At 44.4% G+C, this 19,056-nt stretch overlaps 2 protein-coding genes across 8 annotated transcripts in view; both read right to left on the reverse strand.

The window, feature by feature from the left end:
* The window catches only part of LOC306826175 (activated CDC42 kinase 1-like), a 47,014-nt gene that overhangs the window by 19,453 nt on the left and 8,505 nt on the right, over positions 1–19,056 (reverse strand). For 4 of the 7 annotated variants that reach the window (XM_079347325.1, XM_079347327.1, XM_079347326.1 and 1 more), the window contains exons 1-3: positions 13,615–13,977; positions 1,734–1,911; positions 420–490 (exon numbers count right to left, since the gene is read on the reverse strand). In XM_079347325.1, coding sequence (XP_079203451.1) covers positions 420–490; positions 1,734–1,911; positions 13,615–13,707 — 342 coding nt within the window. In that variant the 5' untranslated portion in view covers positions 13,708–13,977. Of the gene's footprint in view, positions 1–419; positions 491–1,733; positions 1,912–5,010; positions 5,823–13,614; positions 13,978–19,056 lie in introns of those variants that run through there. The other 3 variants (XM_079347329.1, XM_079347324.1, XM_079347328.1) reach the window with 2 other exon arrangements.
* Positions 1–19,056, reverse strand: part of c8b (complement component 8, beta polypeptide) — a 168,847-nt gene that overhangs the window by 17,339 nt on the left and 132,452 nt on the right. The window lies entirely within an intron of this gene.

A 19,056-nucleotide genomic window follows, 5' to 3' on the forward strand; every position in this document is an offset into this window, starting at 1 on the left:
GTGTCTGATCCTTTAACGACCAGAATGAATACAAACATATATACAGTTGTGTTGTGTGACTCCACTTGGACTCAGACACTAAACTTACCTCAGACTCGAGGGCAAAAACCGCTGAGCAAGCGCAACTCAATGAGCCATTAATATTGAACAGCGCAACATTTTGCCCAGCTTTACTATGCCGAGCTCTGCCACACTCTCATGAGCAATCAATAATGCAACCACACTGACCCATTTAGCCTTTTCATAAAAAGGACTTCTCACATGAACATCAGCTCGATAGTTTTGCTTCTGCTCCAGCATGTAGGCTACTTCCTGTGTGTGCATGTTTTGTTCTCACTGTTCACATGACAGACGTCACCACGGTAACAGAATGTCAGACATGTACCCATAAGTTCCGATTGTGCGTCTGCGTCGGTTACCTTGCTCATCCAGGACTTGCGCTTGCACATGGCTTTCCTTCTTTTCACCGCCTCCCACAGACGTCTCTGTCCTTTATCAGAGGATAGAAGAAGAAAGACGGGGCAGATGTTATTCTCCTCTTGCATCAGGTAGACCCATAGCATAGAGACTGCAAACTTTATTGAAAATCGATGAAACAACCATAATAACAATAAAGACAGACATCTTCAATATGACAGAAAAAACCAAAGTGCAGAAAACAGTAAGCACTCTGCATGTGGAGATAATAATGCAATGAAAATAAGAGAATACTATCTGTAGAGGTTGGAGAACAGCAACATGAGAGGAGGAGGAAGATGTGATAAATATATATGAGCAGGAGAAGTGGGTGTAATTAGTCCTAAGCGACTTGGTATCTAGAGGCCCTGAAGGCTTCAGTCACTGGATTAAGAGCGTTATTGCTTTAACGCCTTTGCTCACCCACACACACACATGCACACACACACACACACACACACACACACACACACAAACCCAAACGATCTTGAATTTGAATCCCTCTGAAATGTAAATGTAAGAAGCAGAAAAATGTCACATAGAGGCAGAGAGTTTCCCTGCATGAAGTCAAATTAGGCGGCTCTCAAGGGTAACTTGATTTAATTTCCCGTTTCAGAGCAAAGACAAGAGCTGAAAGGATAAATGCTGCAAGGATTTCCTTTCTTCAGTAATGGGGGAAGAAGATATCAGTCAGACAAAAGCCCTCCTGACAGTTTCTAAAAGTCACTCCCTCATCTGCCTCACCGATTCTCCAAGACTGATTTCTCCTAGGGGACACTGTGTCTCATATTATATTGTTATTGCATTGCAATGCATCATATGTGTTTGTTACTGTATAATATATCTGTCAGATGTCAGATGTTAAGAAAAACAAGACGAGTGTTGAGCCAGCTGCTTTGTTGAAGAAGTGCGAACTATTAACATCTTCACACAACTTCATTTGATGGTGAAATAGGAGATGAAGCATTGTGCAGTAACAATAAAGAAAGGTTGAAAGGCCATTTGGATTGGGCAGGCAGGTAGCTAAATAAGGGAATGACATCATAACATGTCTTCCCCTTTAATGACAACTGTAATGTTGTTTCTAGCTACCAATGTGCTGTTTAACATTTAGTGTGAAGAATCTGACCCCTGGGTTGACTCAACACAATTACTCAAAAACACAAACAGAGCAAACAAACAGCGAGTTTATTTCTTAGGCAACACAAACCCTAATCACACACGCACACACGCACACACGCACACACACACACACACACACACACACAGCTCCTCACCAGGTCGTCCCATGCCGATCTTCTCTAGGTCTTCGTTCTTGACGTAGTCGAAGTGAGAAAGCCGCGTGACGTTAAGGTCATCTCTGATCCGCAGGAAGTACTGCTGCAGCTGCACCTCCATCAGCAGCTCCAGCAGCCATTCTGTGCCTTCCTCACACTGCATGCTACTGCCCAGTTTCTGCAAAAACACACACACACACACACACACACACACACACACACACACACACACAAAGAAAACCGGAAGCTTAGTTTAAAAACGTCAAATCCACATTGTTCACGACTGCGACGTGAAAGTCACCAAGCTACAATCAAACCATTCTTTTCTGTAAAAAAGAAAAAACAACATTATCAGAGGAACTGAGCTCAGAGCCTTTGTGAGCACGCCAGTGATTGTTCCTGATACAAGCTCTGACATTTACATCCACATACCACGGCTAGGTTGATTTACATCTTTACACAGATCCTGTGTCAGTTTGTGGCGTTCATATAACACTTTGCAATTTCTCCTTCTCAAGAAACCCAAACGATGTGTCGATAGGTTCGTCGATACAAAAAAGGGAAGGTGGTATTCTGGTGGAGAAAGCTGGCAGACATCACAGTTATACAACAGGCAGAGATACGTGAGATGAATGATGCACATCTGGGCTCCATATGCCTCAGTGAAGATAAATGAGAGGCTCCCCACCAATCAGAGCACACTTTGAGCCATCAATCTTCAGTGTCAAAAGACAAAAGGCCAACTTAAAACATCATCCATCAGTGTCTTATTACTGTATGCTGAGAATACCACAAACTTTAGCCGAACGTCTTTTTTTTTATTCATTGGCCGATAAACCGCAAAAAAACTGCTCATCCACTCTATCACCACACCTTCTCACACTCGTTCACAGTGATCTATCAGCCTCGATGGGAGTGTAAAGCTGTAAACTGAACCAATTCGACGCCCTGAAATGACAAACATTCCTCATCTGCGCGGATTGATAGGAGGAAGCTTCGGGGTGGATGCTCAGGGGCGTGAGGGTCACTCCACCGAGTCGTAATGACTCTCTGTGAATGAGGAACTTCCTGTGCAGGCCGAGCCAAGGATACGAGGTCTGGAGGGGAAAGTGTCAGAGGTCAGAGCCTTCCCTCTGTCATTTAAACTCCTTAATGGGCCGGCGAAGAGGCCACTTCCTATTGCTCAATGACTCTGACCTGAGGAGTTAAAGGCCGTCTTTCTGTCTCACGCAAATTCACACCTACAACAAGGCTGGGCCGTGGGGATAAAGCCAGAACGTGAAATATGTATCTGCTGGCCTTCTCCTCTGGAACTATGCAGCTATGCGAGTGCTCCTGGATCTTCCCATGAATCTCTGCTGCGAGGTCCGACTGAAGTAGATCTGCTGGGAGAGCACAATCCCCGATGGTTATGCCAGATGTCCGCATCCCGAGACAAATTCACAGCAATGCACATAAAAGTGGGTCAGCTGACGGCTCTGTAGCAACTCACAGACATGCAGCTTTGAGTCCTTTGACAGGACAACAGAAAATAGACTTCATTCGTTCTCACATCAGGCCAGTTTCTTTTCGACTGATAGCAAGACAATAACTTGTGAAATGGAGCTGGAGATGCAGGTTAACTGAACGCTCACAGTGCCTGTGGTTTAGGGCGGAACTAAAGCCGCAGTCACTTGAATCCGTGTCCATATTTTGCATTTCGCTGCATCATGCCTGACCCCCCCCCCCCCCCTAAGAAAGACGATACAGAGGTCCGTCTGGCTTGTCCACTGGCTCCCCTCGCTATCCGCTCGTGCTATTTAAAGTATAAAGTAGTCTTTGACATCCCAAAGGACACCGACTCTGTCTCTCTGGATCCAAGAAAGAAAACGTTTGTGTACAAAGCACAACATCTTCATACACATGAAAGATGATATCCTCCACAACGCAGCCCCGAGTCTGAACCTCACCGGCCGTCAACATGTTGGTGTAACTTTGCTGCTCGGTGCCAAAGACGCAAGCCAGCTTCCTCCTGGGCCTCTTTCCATGGCAGTGTTGAATCTGAGGCGCGAGGGGTCAGAATCAAGGTGCCTCAACTTCATCAGCTGTTTAGAAAAGGGATTAACACGAGGAGAGAACTTTAGTTGTACGCTGCTTAAAGACAAGGTTAGGGTTCGATTGGCTTTTCAACTCTGCGGGAGAATTTAATGGCAGCAAGCTTACACTCATGTTGGTAATCCATCAAACTGACTGACATGAAATGGAATTTTCAAAAAGTGAAACTACAGCGGATCCTCTCTTCGTCTTGTCACATGTCAAACTGTCTGTATGGTGTCACTCCCAGGTGCTTATCTTGAGTCCCTCATTAATGGGATGTAGGGGAGGAAGGTGGAGGTGTGAGCTCAGCACGAGGTATGTCACGTTTAAACTATTAGGTGAGACTTATGACGGGACTCGGAGGAATCCAGCCGAGGCGAGAAGTCCAGCGGGAGTCATTCTTCATCTCCTGACATGTTTTAGAAGGGAAACATACATTTGAGCAAAACAAGATACATTTTAAAGAATTTTTTTTTTTCAAATAAAGTTTACAAATGTGTATTTTTGAGCTGGAAAAGTGGTCAAGAAAGTAAAAAAAAAAAAAAAAAAAAAAGAGAGAGAGAGAAGGAACAACTGTGACACATTGTGAAGGGAAAGAGAGATGTAGGAAACAACATGATGTCCCTGCAGAGAAATGCCTCTGGTCTGAACTCATTCCTCATGGTGGTGCAGAAATGCGCGCACACACACGCAAACACACACGCAAACACACACACACACACACACACACACACACACACATTTGTCCTGGCCAAAGCCATGTCCTGTATCAGATCTGTTCTGCTCTAACATCCTGCTGCAATAACAACAAGGCTCCCAGAGGACAGCCTCTGTCCAGCTGGAGAGTCCACACACACACACACACACACACACACACACACACACACACACACACACACACACACACACACACACACACACACACACACACACACACACACACACACACACACACACACACACACACACACACACACACACACACACACACACACACACACACACACACACACACACACACAGCAGTTTGACTCGGTTTAGTGTCTGACCATTTAGATTGTGTTATCATAAATGGGATCAAATTAGTGGCCCCCTCCATACAGTATGCATGATACAAATGCTATATTCAAACATCTGAGCACATGATCCTGCCTATAGTAACAACATATTTCCCAGTGGAAGGAGCAGACCGCAGACTTACTCGATAAACGTGGAAGTGTGCCAGGAAGGGGAACGACTTTTTAAGCTTGTCAAAGCGTCGCATCCTGAATTCCTTCGTCTGGACGAGTGGAGGTGCCCAAAGAAAAGTAGCGAGTGAGCGTTTTAAATCGCCGGAGGCAGCTGCTGGTCTTTTAAACTATTAGCAGACATGTCTCACAGTCCTCCCAGTCTGACGTTCCAAGTCTCTGAGGGAATTTTAAGAAGCTGTCAAACTCCTCGGATCCAGACCGGCAGCTCCGAACCCGAGAGGGGGAAGAAAAGCTTCCCAAGATCCTGAACGCAAATCTACAGCATTCCATGGCGGGGCAAACGTCCTGTAAGCCCCTTTTGTTTGGCTTCAGCTGCTTTAAGAAATAAAACGTGCAAACATGAAGCACTTGAGAAAATCAGAGCTGACTTCAAATCTGTAGGGGAACACTTGAAAAGCTGCTGATTGCAGGAGAGAAAGCCTCCCTGGTCTGTTCTGTGCCCTGTCCAGCCATGTGTCCTCCTCAGACAGCAGTGAGCCAGGGAGCAGAAGTTGAACTTCACAAATAAGTCACTCCTCCTCCTTTGCTTCCTCTCCCTCTCTCCCTCAATTAAGACTCTCTCTCTCTTTCTCTCGTCCTCTCTGTCTTGCTCTGGTCTTTGTGCGTGCAGCTTCTGTCTGTTTGCTTTTCCATCCTTCCATCAAGCGTGGGGCTAAAAATAGGCGCAACTTCCCCCTGATTCAATGTCTCTGGTTTCACATTTGAGGGTGCAACAACAACTTGCATGTCTGAGAAAACAAACCAGTTTGTCTGTTATGTTGAGAGATATGGAGGGTCTCTCTCTAAATCAGAAGCTTTTTTTCCCCCTTCCTCTCCCTGTTTAACTGCTTTACTCTTCTTGAAGATTCACCCGATCTCTCTCCCCCCCCCCCCCCCCTCCCCTTCTGCAGTCAGTCAGACGGTCCGTGCAGTGCAGAGCAGTGCGTGGTGCAGAGGACAGAGGCTTCATGGTATTCAGCCCGGAGGAGCATTTGATCCAGGGCCAAAGGGTCACATTCAACTGCAGGATGGAGCGCTTGTTTCCTGTGATGCAACCGCCCAAACACACACACACACACACACACACACACACACACACACACACACACACACACACACACACACACACACACACACACACACACACACACACACACACACACACACACACACACACACACACACACACACACGACCAGTAACCACTTAGTCCTCCTATCTCAATCAGTCTCCTCTCATGTCCCTGCTGGCTTCAATTAAGTCGGGAAGAGACACACAGGACTCATAGGGGAAGAGGTAAAATGAACACAAGAGCCGATATCTGGAGTCGTACTACAGGTTGTTTGGGGTGAGGACGAACTGGGCTCTCTCAATCAGCACCTGTTGCTTGGAGACAAAAAAGAGTGAAACCCGGTGAATGAGACAAAAGCAGAGTACCTGAGGTCGGGGACAAACTTTATAAAACTAGCTGAGCGGATCAACATGTTTGGTGCTGCTTGTGTTTACCGGCTGTTTAAACTTCAGGACATCAACTTTTCCAGAAGAAGAATAAAGAACCTTTTTATTATTCATTTATGTTTACTGATATCAAGAAGTCCTGTTTAGATTGAACTCCACGTCTCTGTTTGACAAAATAAGGTGATATATATATATATATATATATACGTCAGGATTAAATGAACTACATCTGTTCTCTGGAGCAGTTTCAGCCACAACCCTCCCAGTTTTACGGTCTAAGCGAGTGACACACCGCTGCGCATAAATCAATGATTTTTTTGTGTGATTTTTATGGTCCTGGTCATGACTCAGTCTCGCCCTGCACTGGTCTCAGTCTTGTCTTTGTGTCCCGATTTAACTTTCTTTAAACTGTTATTGTAAACAAAGTATACACAATTCATGGAGAAGCGTAAAGACGTGTGCTGATTGGTGAACAGAAGCCAAAAAGGTGGCAGATGTCTGTGACTAATACTTAAGCTGAAAATAAAAAGCCATGATCTCAACAAGGACCTGCCTCCGCCACCTGACATCGGTCGCCTCTCCCTCCTCCGTCTCCATGACGTCTGTTTTGTGTTTTATGCAGAATAAACCTCACCCTTCGACTCCCTTTCCTTCCCTCCCTCAATAATCCCCTCTCTTTCTCTCCCCCCTCCCATTTCCCCTCCGCCCCGCCAACCCATGCATTTTCTTCTTTATTTGGTGCTCTCTTTTATTTCCTGCCTCTAATCCTCCAAAAATGTTATCTCTCTCTCTCTCTCTCTCTCTCTCTCTCTCTCTCTCCCTCCCTCTTTGCTGACTATAAACAAACTCTTTCTCGCTCCTCTTCAGACCCTCAGTGGCAGCGCGCCCCCTCTCTTTGTCTTTTTGCAGACTCTTGTTCGGCTTTTGCTTCTCTAATTCCACTGCTTTTTTTTTTTTTTTTGTTCTCTTTGCTCTCTGCTACTTAATCAAACTATTCAGCGTTTGACTCGGCCTTTTCACTCTCAGTGTTTTGTTTTTTTGTTTTTTTTTTCAGCTCTCACCGTCTCCTCCTCCGCTCTCTCTGTTTTTAATTAGAAGGAGTTGGGCGTGCTGGAGGAAGGGAGGTGAGCAGACGGCGAAGTCACGCAGCGGACGGAAAAAGAAAACAACAACAAAATGGGGAGGCTGTCCTAAAAGTTGGACTTGAATTAAAGACGGGAACACAGACATTTCTGGAGAACATTTGGAGCTGTATGTTTATTTTCCTCCATTAAGAGCAACACAAACAACGTGTTTGTTGTTGTTTGTTTATCGGTCAGTAAACTGACATCATTCATGTAACGCCTTTGGTTCGCATGACGATTTTCAGCACTATTTCTCAGACTGCCTGTCAGGAGGTCAGAGGTCACTTTATACTTTTCTCTGGGAACACTGCCTTACAAACACACAGCACAACCAGCCATCAACACAGACTGACTTTCCCTCTTTTCCAAGTTCACAAAGAAAAAAGTGAAAGAAAACAAAACGGACAGTTTTTCATCATGTCCCGCGTTTCTTGATTCAAACGCTCACTAGAGTAAGGTGAGATGTACACTGAGCGACGCTAATCAAAATGAGGTCTTCCATTTCAGACAGCATCCGTAACTGTGCAAATCCTTCAATCTGAGCAGAGTTTGGAATTCAAGCAGGTGAAATATAAAGGAGAACAGTCACTGACATGTTTCCAGAAAAACAAAAACGTCTGTAGCTGCTTCTTGTTCTATGATGTGACTGATACCATTTTTTCCTCTGACATGTTGGAATTGATTTGGCTGCATATTCTGAGGCACCACAACAAAAAAGACTGAAGAGAGCCTTCTTCAAATGACTTTGATTAAGCCACAGGAGGAAACGCTGAACGATGATGATGACGTCCACGTGTTAGAAGCCTCTTCGTCTTTTACCTTCCTATGAACTCAACAGCCTTCCTTTACATAAATATTGGCTGATTGATGCTGCTTAGAGTTGTCAGAGTGCTGGCATAGGGCCTGGCACCCCCCCGGGCAGTTGGGGGTCCAGTTCCTTCATTGAGGGCATTTCTGCCGGTTCAATACTTGGTATGCACCACAGCTGGAATTGGTGAACCAGACCTTCCGATTCCCAATCCAAGTCCCTACAGACTGATCCATTGACTTATTCATAATCTTTGAACATCTACACTCAGAGTCAGGATACTGAGGAGGAGGAGGAGGAGGAGGAGGAGGAGGAGGAGGAGGAGCCCTCGTCAGCTTGAACTCTGGAATCATTGGCAGATTTTACTCACACGTTTTGAATTTTGTCACTGAGGTCTGGCATAGCAGGAAGTCTGACTGACAGGTGAGAACCAAGGAGAAGCAGGCAGCTTGGCTGGTGAGGTCAAATGGACAAACTCCTTCGTGACAAACACTTCCTAATAATGTTGCAGAGTCAGCAAGCCTCCTCGACATCCACTGACTGCAGTCGCTTTTCTCTGATTTGCTGTGAAACCCAGCTGAGAGAGCTCGCCGTCCGTCCATTATTGACAGAGGGAAAGTAGATTCCTCCTGGACTCGACGGGCCCTCGGTCGTCTGACTCTCACATACAGAGGTGGTGACATCACACATGTGTCAGTAAACCATTGGGGCACACAGGATGTGACAGAACAGGAGTGGAAGAAAATAAACACCATTCATCACCCTCTGTTACTCTTTTACAAAAACACATTCACAAGCACAGTCACATACTCACACCCAGTTCCGGACACAACTCCCTGAAGTGAGTTTTTCCATTAGTTCAATCAGAACTCCCAGAAGCCTTCTTGATCGCTGCTCAAAACTCTCTTTCACTACGACTTGGCCAATGTGCGCCTGGAAGGAATGTGTCAACGTGAAGTCGACTTTATTGCCTTGACAAATAGGAAATGATGTTTGCTTAAGTGTGGGAACAGTTATGTAACTCATATGGCTATAAAAGTGACATAAAATAGCGCATGCTTTTAAATCAGCAGCTGGAAGACACACATAACGTTTTATACCGCAAAACAAAACAAAAAAAAAGAATATTAAAAATCTTTTCCTGGAAAGAATAGACAAAAAAACAAACAAAAAAAAACAAAACAAGACAACACTTCAAAACCACTTCAGAGGAGATATTTTGGTGTATGTGTAAGTGCTTCACATTTTAAAGTCAAACTGATGTTTGCTGGTCTGAAATCAGAGAGAGGAATGTGTCACAGTGCCGTCAGCTGCCTCCTGACTAAGCAGATTAAACCAATACGATTACTGCTCAGGAGCAGGATGACCCGCAGTTACACTCTGACACCACAGGGCGGCGCCAAACTGATGGTGGAGGATGATAGGTAATCTCTCAGTTAGAAGGGAACGGATCACAGTGAGGGACGTCACACAGTTTAGACACACTCGGTTATATTGCTGCACAAAAAAAAAAAAGAGATAAGAAGGCCGACGTAATTCCCTGAAAAGCAGATTTTCAGATTCTCACCGGTCCTGCCTCGAGCTTGGTTTCTCATGAGTTCTCGGCTCATTTGTAGCGAGGAGGCGCTGCATGACTCTGTCGTCATAATTCTCTTCTTGACATTCCAGTTACTGAGTTTCGGATCACATGGACAGAAACATCTGGAATAATAAACCTCTGCAATCCAACAAACTTTAACAATGAAGTAAACAATGAAGCCGCTCCAGCTGCTGCGATCAGGCCACCTTTCAATCTCTCTTTACACACACACACACACACACACACACACACACACACACACACACACACACACACACACACACACACACACACACACACACACACACAGCAGTTTGACTCGGTTTAGTGTCTGACCATTTAGATTGTGTTATCATAAATGGGATCAAATTAGTGGCTTGCTGGCTAATAAGATTATGAAGAACAAAACGCTGTGTGTGGTCTGCATTATGAACAAACAGACCCACGCACATATCAAGCTTGATTCTAAAACACAATGCGGACTGTTCACACACAGACATGCACGCGCATCGGCTGGACTCACACTGACATGAAATGTGGGGAATTCAGAAGGCTTAGTGGATACACGGGAGGGGGACTCGCTGGCAGAGCATCTCTGCTCTACGTCTCAACCGTTCGGTGGCAAGACTTCTGTCTGCAGCCAAATACCAGCAGAGCAAAGAGAAGCAAACAATTGCAATCCCTATTTAAACAGTGCACGGACGATAAACACGAACACCTACAGACGAGGCCTCTGACATGCACAGACAAGCATCATTACTGATCTCACAGATTAAAAACCCTGTGGCGTTCACGTTCAGCTTCAATCCCATCACCATCCGCAGCACCTCACCTTTCCCACAATCAGAGCAGCAGAGGCGTTTTGTGTTTGTGGGCGTCAACGTAAAAAAAAAAAAAACTGACTGTGGGAAACCAAAGAAATTTGGGATGCGGACGGACTGCTTCAAGGCTAAAAAACACACCATATGTGTCCTCTTTTGGCTGCTTGGCTTAATGTGCATAATGCCAGACGACCAAAACAACCCCCACTAATACTTCCTAATGTTGGCTTCACCCCGGAAAAACAGCCAACCTTCACCAGCGCCTCTTTGATCCCCTAAAGCTGGTTAAGAAGGGAAAGGAGGGTGTTGGGGGGGGAAATGTCGGTCAAGTGCCGTGTTGACCCCCAAGCTAACAAACTGCGTGTGAAATAAAGAATAAAGCAGATTTTTCTACGATGAGGTAAATGCTGCAATCAGAAAATTGTGTCCAATACAGGTCTGTGTTAGGAATAAAAGGGCAGCTCCATTACAGTCTCTGAGTGACTGATTGAGATGTGTTAGCGTTTCATGTGTTAAAACACTGTATCCACCACAAATATTTACAGCTGTACATAGAGCTCAATGGGATAAAGCCCAGCATGCAGTGTGCCCTGATTTAAGAAGCACACAGACCCTGAAGGCTGAACTGCACATTCAGACTGTTACACAGATCATCAGATGGCCATTTTTAAAAACCTAATAAAATGTGCAGGAGCTGGAACGCTGAATTAAGACGCTGGTACGAAGACAACAGGAAGAAGTGCGTTGAATTAAATCAAAGAAATATATCCTAAAACTGGAGGTGTAACAATTTAATCAAAAACAACCCATTAACAGGAAATAGTTCAGGAGAGTTACAGCCAGCTTTGGCGACCCGACAGTTTCTAATTCTCAGTTCTATAAAGAGCTTTTGTTGAAAAGTAAGTCACGAGGAAACGTGCACTCCCCAACACTGAACCCGAATCTTTTTACAGCAATAACACTTTTACATCCCGTTAAGTGGGAAATGGACTAGTCTTCTGACTTCTCAATCAGGTCAAACATTCATCCTGATGTTAGAGGCTGCTATGTGCAGTTACCATCAGCGTTTTAACTAATCCATTCATGCACATTCATTCACTGCCAACCGAACAGTGTCTAGCCTAAAGTTACATAGACGTGGCTGTAGGAGCTGGGAACCAAACCCTCAACCTTCGGCTTGAGAGACGATCGACTCCACCAAGGACAGACAGCCACCCCAGAAAAATGTAGAGTTGTGCAATATTTTACTGGTTTAAAAAACATGTTGACCTCAGTGTATAAAATAGAGTTAGTCAAAAAAGAATATATTTGTTTCCGTACCGATTGAAGACAATTACTCCTACTGTCCTTCTTTCATTCCATGTCCATCAAATCACTATCACAGTTATTGTCTGCCAAAAGAAACGTTTAAAGACAAATGATTTGGAAATGGTTTTGTAGTGACCTCTGGAAATGTTTTGAGCTATCACTTAGTAATGGACACAGGCTGATCGATCCGCAGCTGATCGCTGGATTTTTAAAACTCGGAGGGAAACACCGACTTCCTCACTCACTGGGATGTATATTTGATGAGATAAAGACTGCGCTTTGGATTTATTTCTATCCTTTATATTTGAAATCATGTATTATTATTTGGCTTTGGGAATCATGGATAACAGATTAGGAGGTGCTGCTCTGTATAATCTATGATACAGGAGGCATGCTATCAGGGTCATCTGGAGGTCATGCTGTTGAGTGTATGCATGAGTGTGTGTCTTTATTCCAAACAGCACTTTGAGGAGTGTTATGAACTTCTGTTCACTTTTAACAGAAGCTCACTAATAGCTTGTATGCACAATTGAATTATTATTTGCACACTTGAACAATGTCATTGCACAGCTTGCAGGTTTTTTTGCGTTCAGGCCCACAGCTGACCTGGCCGGTTTAAATTACAGACAAGGAAGTCAGTACATCATGGGCTTTGACAGAAGACGTAGGGGTAAACGGTGGGAGGGTAAAAAAAAAAAGTTTCACTTTGCCTTTCATCAACCCCAGCAGCAATAAATCCATGACCTCATGTAGCTGATGACTGATATCTCTGCACACACACACTCAGGCCGGCCTCATGTGTGTGTGAGAAGTGCTGAGTGTGTGCATTGGTGAGTTTTGGGTGTGGAGGGTGACTGATGGTGACATGTGAGTGTATCATCGCTGATAAAGACCTGCATGAACTAAAGCAGTATGGACCGCCATCAGTTGTCCATTCAGTGTAAAGTTCGGCACTTTAAATTCAGCACCGAAAAAACATTCTCCAAAATCAGTGACGCTTTGCTTCTCATCCTCTGTGATATAACAGTTCCACCACGACGATGTGCATTCTGTGAAGGAGACTTGTGTTCACTGATTCTAACAAAACGGAGTAAATAAACGATCAGTTCAGTCCCCCTGACAGCTGCAGCTTTGTTTGTTGGGCTAACACAAAGAGTGTCTGAGACCAGGTTCTGTGAATGTGACCTAAACACGAGCACAAACTGTCAAAAATCATATTTGAAGGCAAAAATGCCCAAAAAAAAAAACAAAACACATATCTTTAAAAAAAAAAAATCATATTTGTGAATGTTCTACGACAACAGACACACACATTCATTGAGGACTACACGTCCCTCGGGAAAGACACAAAAACAACAGCCTGGATCATCTCACACCCTTCCAGGACAGAAACTGCTGCCTGCTGTTTACATGTCCTCCATGTTGTATCTACAGCAGCGTGGCACAAACACATCATGAAGGAAATTGTAGGGGACTACCTCTTCGTCATCGCAGGGCAGTCGTTCGTAGTCGGACTCTGACGTCTCCTGCAGCCTCTGGTAATCTGCCGTCTCACCCATGATGGAGCTCATACACTCGGCCGCTTCCTCCCCGGGGCTACCGTGTCCTCAGATAGCCACAGCTCCAGCAGCCAGCTCACTCCCTCACTCCCTCAGTCGGTCAGTCGGTCAGTCAGTCGGTCGGTCAGCCTGCTTTCAGGTTTTGTTCTGGTATCATCAGGAGAACAATTATTCTGCATGTCACTGCATTGTCTCAGACAGCAGAGTGAATCCCTCACTGAGGATGTGTTAGCTGTCGACCTCAAATAGTCCCACCTTCATTGTCTTCTTCATTCAGTCAGCTCTTCTTGAAAAATGGACGGACAATGACTTCCACATTTTCACACACTGATAACAGTGCTGCATTCACTGACTGCCCAGTCTGTGGAAAAAAAAAAAAAACAAGCGCTGATCTTTATCGAGATGGGATTTAGTGATGCATTCCTCTGTCTAGCTCTAGACAGGAATACCTCCTGCTTTTTGTCGCTTTCCTTGCAGGCGAGGAATCTTTCTCTTCTTGACGCCCAAAAAAAGAAAAAAGAAAAAAGAAAAAGAGAGACAGTCTGTTTTTAATAAATCGTGCACAGTTTGTTATTTTCACACATCAGTGGATCATATCTCCATAAAGCATCTGAGGTGTGAAGCTGATCCTTCCAAAAACAGTCAAAGATCCTTGTAGTCCTGTGTGTACAGGCTGCTGATGTCAGGATGGAGCGGTGTGATGATGCAGCCGAGGTGTGGCAATAGAGGTGACAAATCCAGCAGCACTCTATTTCTGTCGTCCCATCTCACGCCGCGGTAATCACCTCCACCCTCAGTCTCCGTCCTCGCTCAACTCTGCTGTCACTGTCTGTCTCTCTCTCTCTCTCTCTCTCTCTCTCTGTGTTTGGCTGCTTTAGTGCTGACGCATGCTCTTCATATCCAGCAATGCCAGCCTCCCTCTCTCTCTCTCTCTCTCTCTTTCTCTGTTTCTATTGCTGAGCCTCAGGCATCCCTCCAACCAGCTTACCTCCTCTCGCAGTGAAACATCACATCATCAGGTCCGAGAGACTGAACAGGAGCTGATATTTTCTCATTTTTCAACCTGTTTCCTTTTCTTCCTTCCTTTGTGTGCTTTTATTTTTTACCCCACAGAGACCTGCAGGCAGCTGTTCCATCGGACTGTCAGCTCGTCTCTGGTGATCACAACCAAAGGCTGGGAGGATTTTTAAATGGGCTTCATGATTGCTCGCTCGATGCCTAATCCCTTGCTGCTGCTGCTGCTGTTGTTGTTGTTGTTTTTCCACTCCTCACCCTTTAACCCGCTTTCCTCACCCCTCCGATTTTTTTATTTTTTTTTCAGCCCACGCTCAATGATTTGATGAGTGGTCGCCTCCTCTATCGTCGTAGCAACATCAACCGGTTCCACCTCCTTCACTCTCTCCTGTGTCCTGTTGTCACGACCATCCAGTTGGGGGTGTTCCTGGGAGAGGCAGCCAATAGGAGCGAGGGAGGCCGTCGGGGGAGGAGAGAGGATGGGGAGAGGCGGGGGAGTCCTAATGAGGAGAGTTAATCCTCGCTGTGAGAGGGAGAAAAACACGGCCATGCTGCTTTGTGTGTACGTGTTTGTGTGTTTGTGTGCATCTGTATATGTGTGTGTGTATATGTGTGTGTGTGTGTGTGTATGTGTCTGTGCTCCAAAAGCACCTCTTCGCTATCCAGGCCATCTGGTTCCTTGCTGAGTGGACATCTGGGTGGAGGGAAAATAGAATAAAAGAACAATGTTTGTGTGTGTGTGTGTGTGTGTGTGTGTGTGTGTGTGTGTGTGTGTGTGTGTGTGTGTGTGTGTGCGTGCGTGCGCACGGGACTACCTTCTGGTCTTTCCCAGAGCGAGTGTGACAAATTCTCGACAGTACCCAGAGCTCTTTCACTATTCATTTCCAATCCAGTATTTATATAAATGTTTTTCCCCCTCATCCTGAATCCTTGCCTTCTTCCATTTATTCTCTTCTGACGGCTCCTTGCTCTTAATCTCAACCCCCCTCTTCTCCTCCTCTCGCTCTCTGTCTTAACGGTTTTACATTTGCAAGAAAGTCCTCGAAACTTCCTGACATTTGTTGAGAGAGCTGCATGTGTGATAGAAAACAGCCACCTCCTTTAAACCTGGCTTTACCTGGAATTTGTCCTATTAAATTGTCGACTTGAAGGAGGGGTGAGCTGACGTGAGGAGCAGGATGCAGTTCCCCACTGAGCTGGTGAGACGGGTCGGTAACGCTGACATCCTCTCGCAGCACACGACTGTATAAACTGCATGCAGGCTCCATGGACCTACTGTAGTCAGACTGTTCCATTATATTTTCCATGTGTGGTCATTTTTCTTTTCTGCTCTTAGATGAGATTTAAAACATGTTGAACTCTGCACAGCATTGATGTCAAGTGTTGGACTCTCAGTCATTTTGCTCAGTTTACACCATTTCCTGCCCCATGAACCCCCCCCCCCCCCTTCATAGACTGTGAGGTGCATGTGCAAACAAGCAACTTCAAGCAGCCCACCTCAAATCTTCATTAAATTTTCAGGAGAGCGTATGTAAAAACACGTGTGACTACCCTCGGGTTGTGTTGTTGTCCTCGGGGCTGCTTCTTTGCAGCCGACTGAGCATTATTCACTCTTTGTTCTGATTCTGCTCTGCTGTTGCCTCGGCTTCCCCGGTGGCCGGCTTTCACACGAGAGCAGAAACTCAATGCTGCGCCGTAAACACACAAACGCACACTCCGCGCAAAAGTGCATCGTGCGCATCATCTGACAAGTGTTTCCACACAACCTGAAGTGCAGAGAGACTCTGCGTGGATGCAAACGGAGCACGGCGACACACAGACATCTGCAGCTCTGCATTTCTAATTTAAGCAAAGCGAGCATTTACAATAAAATCACTTTTGTGATATAAATGATTGACAAAGTATTCGTGTCAGTAGGCTCAAGTCTCTTACTGCAGACACACATCCTTACAACACAAACTGGACTTCTACAGTGGTGGATTAAAAACCAACCCCGAACACATCAGTGGACATTATCATGTTTGAGAGTTATTAGTCAGTATACACAATACACTACAGATGAGAGAGACACGGATCGTGGCCAATTGAGGCCATGATAAAAGGAGCAGGGCCGAGCTGTGGAGTCATGTGGGGCCAGTGATGCTGCCCACCGCCTCCCCCTCACAGAGTTATCACGCTTCAGTACAGGCTGCACGGCAGCTCGCTGAGACTGGAGGGCAAATGAAACATCTGAAGGGTTTTTGTTTCAGTTTTTCACGAAGGAATGAATGCAGAGTCATAGGAGGAAAAGAAGACAATGGATGCCTCATGTTTTCAGGGAATAAAGGAAGGGGATGATTGTGTGGGCAGTTTGGAGTCATTCAAAACATAAACATTACACCAAACTCAGCAAAAGCCAAATCATTGACTCAAGAACAAATTCTGGTTTGTAAAAACATGTATTCACCTGGTTCAGACACTGAGATGAACTCAAAGTGAATATTAAAATATGTGATCTGTAGTCAGGGTGTTAAATACTTTTAAAAGAACACAATCTCGGGGACGCCAGTGGCCGAGTGGGGCTGAAGTCCTTGAAGCAAATCCGACCTGTGGCTCCCCCAATCTCGAGCTCTCAAATTTCTATACACATCTTGAAAAACAAAACAATACACTCTCCAAAACTTGACTACATTACAATCTAAAGTTCTCCAATAAAAGATAGTACCAAAAAAAACAACCTTGGATCTTTGGTCATATGTGTAACGTAATGTAAAGTTTTAGCACATTAAAGGTGATTATTTTTCAAAATGCAGAAATACATCGGCGACATAACATATCTGTGGACTTTGGACAGAGTGTAGACGTTTTTGCTTGTGTGAAGATGAACTATACCTCAAATCAGTGCCGAGGACTTCTATTTTTGTTCCCTTGAAATGTTGATTTCATCGGTATCTAATCACAAACAGTGGTGTCGTGACGACTCAAAAGGGTGAGGCACTTCTTATTGAACATTTTTTCATTTATTGGTCAGAAAAGTCTCACATGTCATTGGCTTCTACTTTAAAAAACATCACTCTTTCTACAGTGAGCTGATTATCGAAAAGACTTTGAAAATATTTATTTTTATGTATTCATACAATGCCTATTTTTTTAAATGTATATAATGTCCTTTTTTTTTAGATAAAAAAATTGCATTATTATAAATACAATTATGTATATAACTGTTTTATATTATATATTTGTGGAGTGTCTTTTTAATTTTCCCAGCGATATGAACTGCTCAGAGATCAGCACACCTTCACCTCTGAGCTGTCTGCCTCCATTATAATCCACTCTACTCTCTCTTTCTCTCTGGAAATCCCCTTTAATAACCAAATACTGGGGCTCTGACCTTTGACCCTAGACTCCTTAACTGTCAGCCATGGAGTGTCGGGGGGAAGGTAAAGTGAAGCCTGTTAAACACGTAAACGCCTTCTCTGTCCGCGTGATGAAGAGCAGGGAGACGCAGAGCAGACAGGCTGTGGGTGGAACGCTCCAGTGTTTCCAGGCCGAACATCTCTCAAAGAGAGCGTTCAGAGTCCTTAAAGACTGAAAGAAGCGGGGCCCCCAGCTCCCTGCTGTCTCTTTACGACTGTTGGTGGGCAGACCGCAGGCTCTGGGGGCAGCAGTAAGCTTTTGAACAGGAGTTGCAGTGAATCCCTGACGTCTACTTTTGAAGTTATGCTCATATGGTGGAAATATAATAAGCTACATGGCGGGAGAGGTAACGGAGAAATGTATAGAGATAAAACTTCATCTGAACTTATCTTAACTTACCAGTATTTGTATGTTTTAAAGTTTATATCAAATATTTTAATCACACTTTTCTGTGACTAAACAAAATGATTTCAGCTGATTGAATTTAATTGGTACAGAGACAATGAGCGATCATAACGTTTCATGTCCAATCAAATGTTTAATTGATAACATAAAGAAAATAAAACTTTCATTTCAGTAGCTGGAACCTGCAATATTTTGTCTTGAAATTGTTTTATGACTAATTAAAAAATGTGACTGTTGAACCTCTACATAAAATACATTTAGTTCAAGCTGTATGACGTGATGGATATAGGGCTCAAATATTTCATGTTGAAAAGAAAACAACAGCAGTCGAGACTGAATTAGAAATATCTCTTTGACAAAGAGAAAATGTCATAATTTAAATGTCAAACATTCTTTGGTTGCATCTTCTCTGAGCTCCAGATCTGCTGCTTTTCTTTCTTCATATCTTTTTTAAAGTTCAAAAAAACTTGTTTAAAAACAGTCCCTTAAACTTCAGGAACCTGCTGCACAAACTTCTTTTTTCTGTAAATGATTCATTGATGTTTG

This window comes from Symphodus melops, assembly GCF_947650265.1.
Source record: "Symphodus melops genome assembly, chromosome: 7".
Lineage (NCBI taxonomy): Eukaryota > Metazoa > Chordata > Actinopteri > Labriformes > Labridae > Symphodus > Symphodus melops.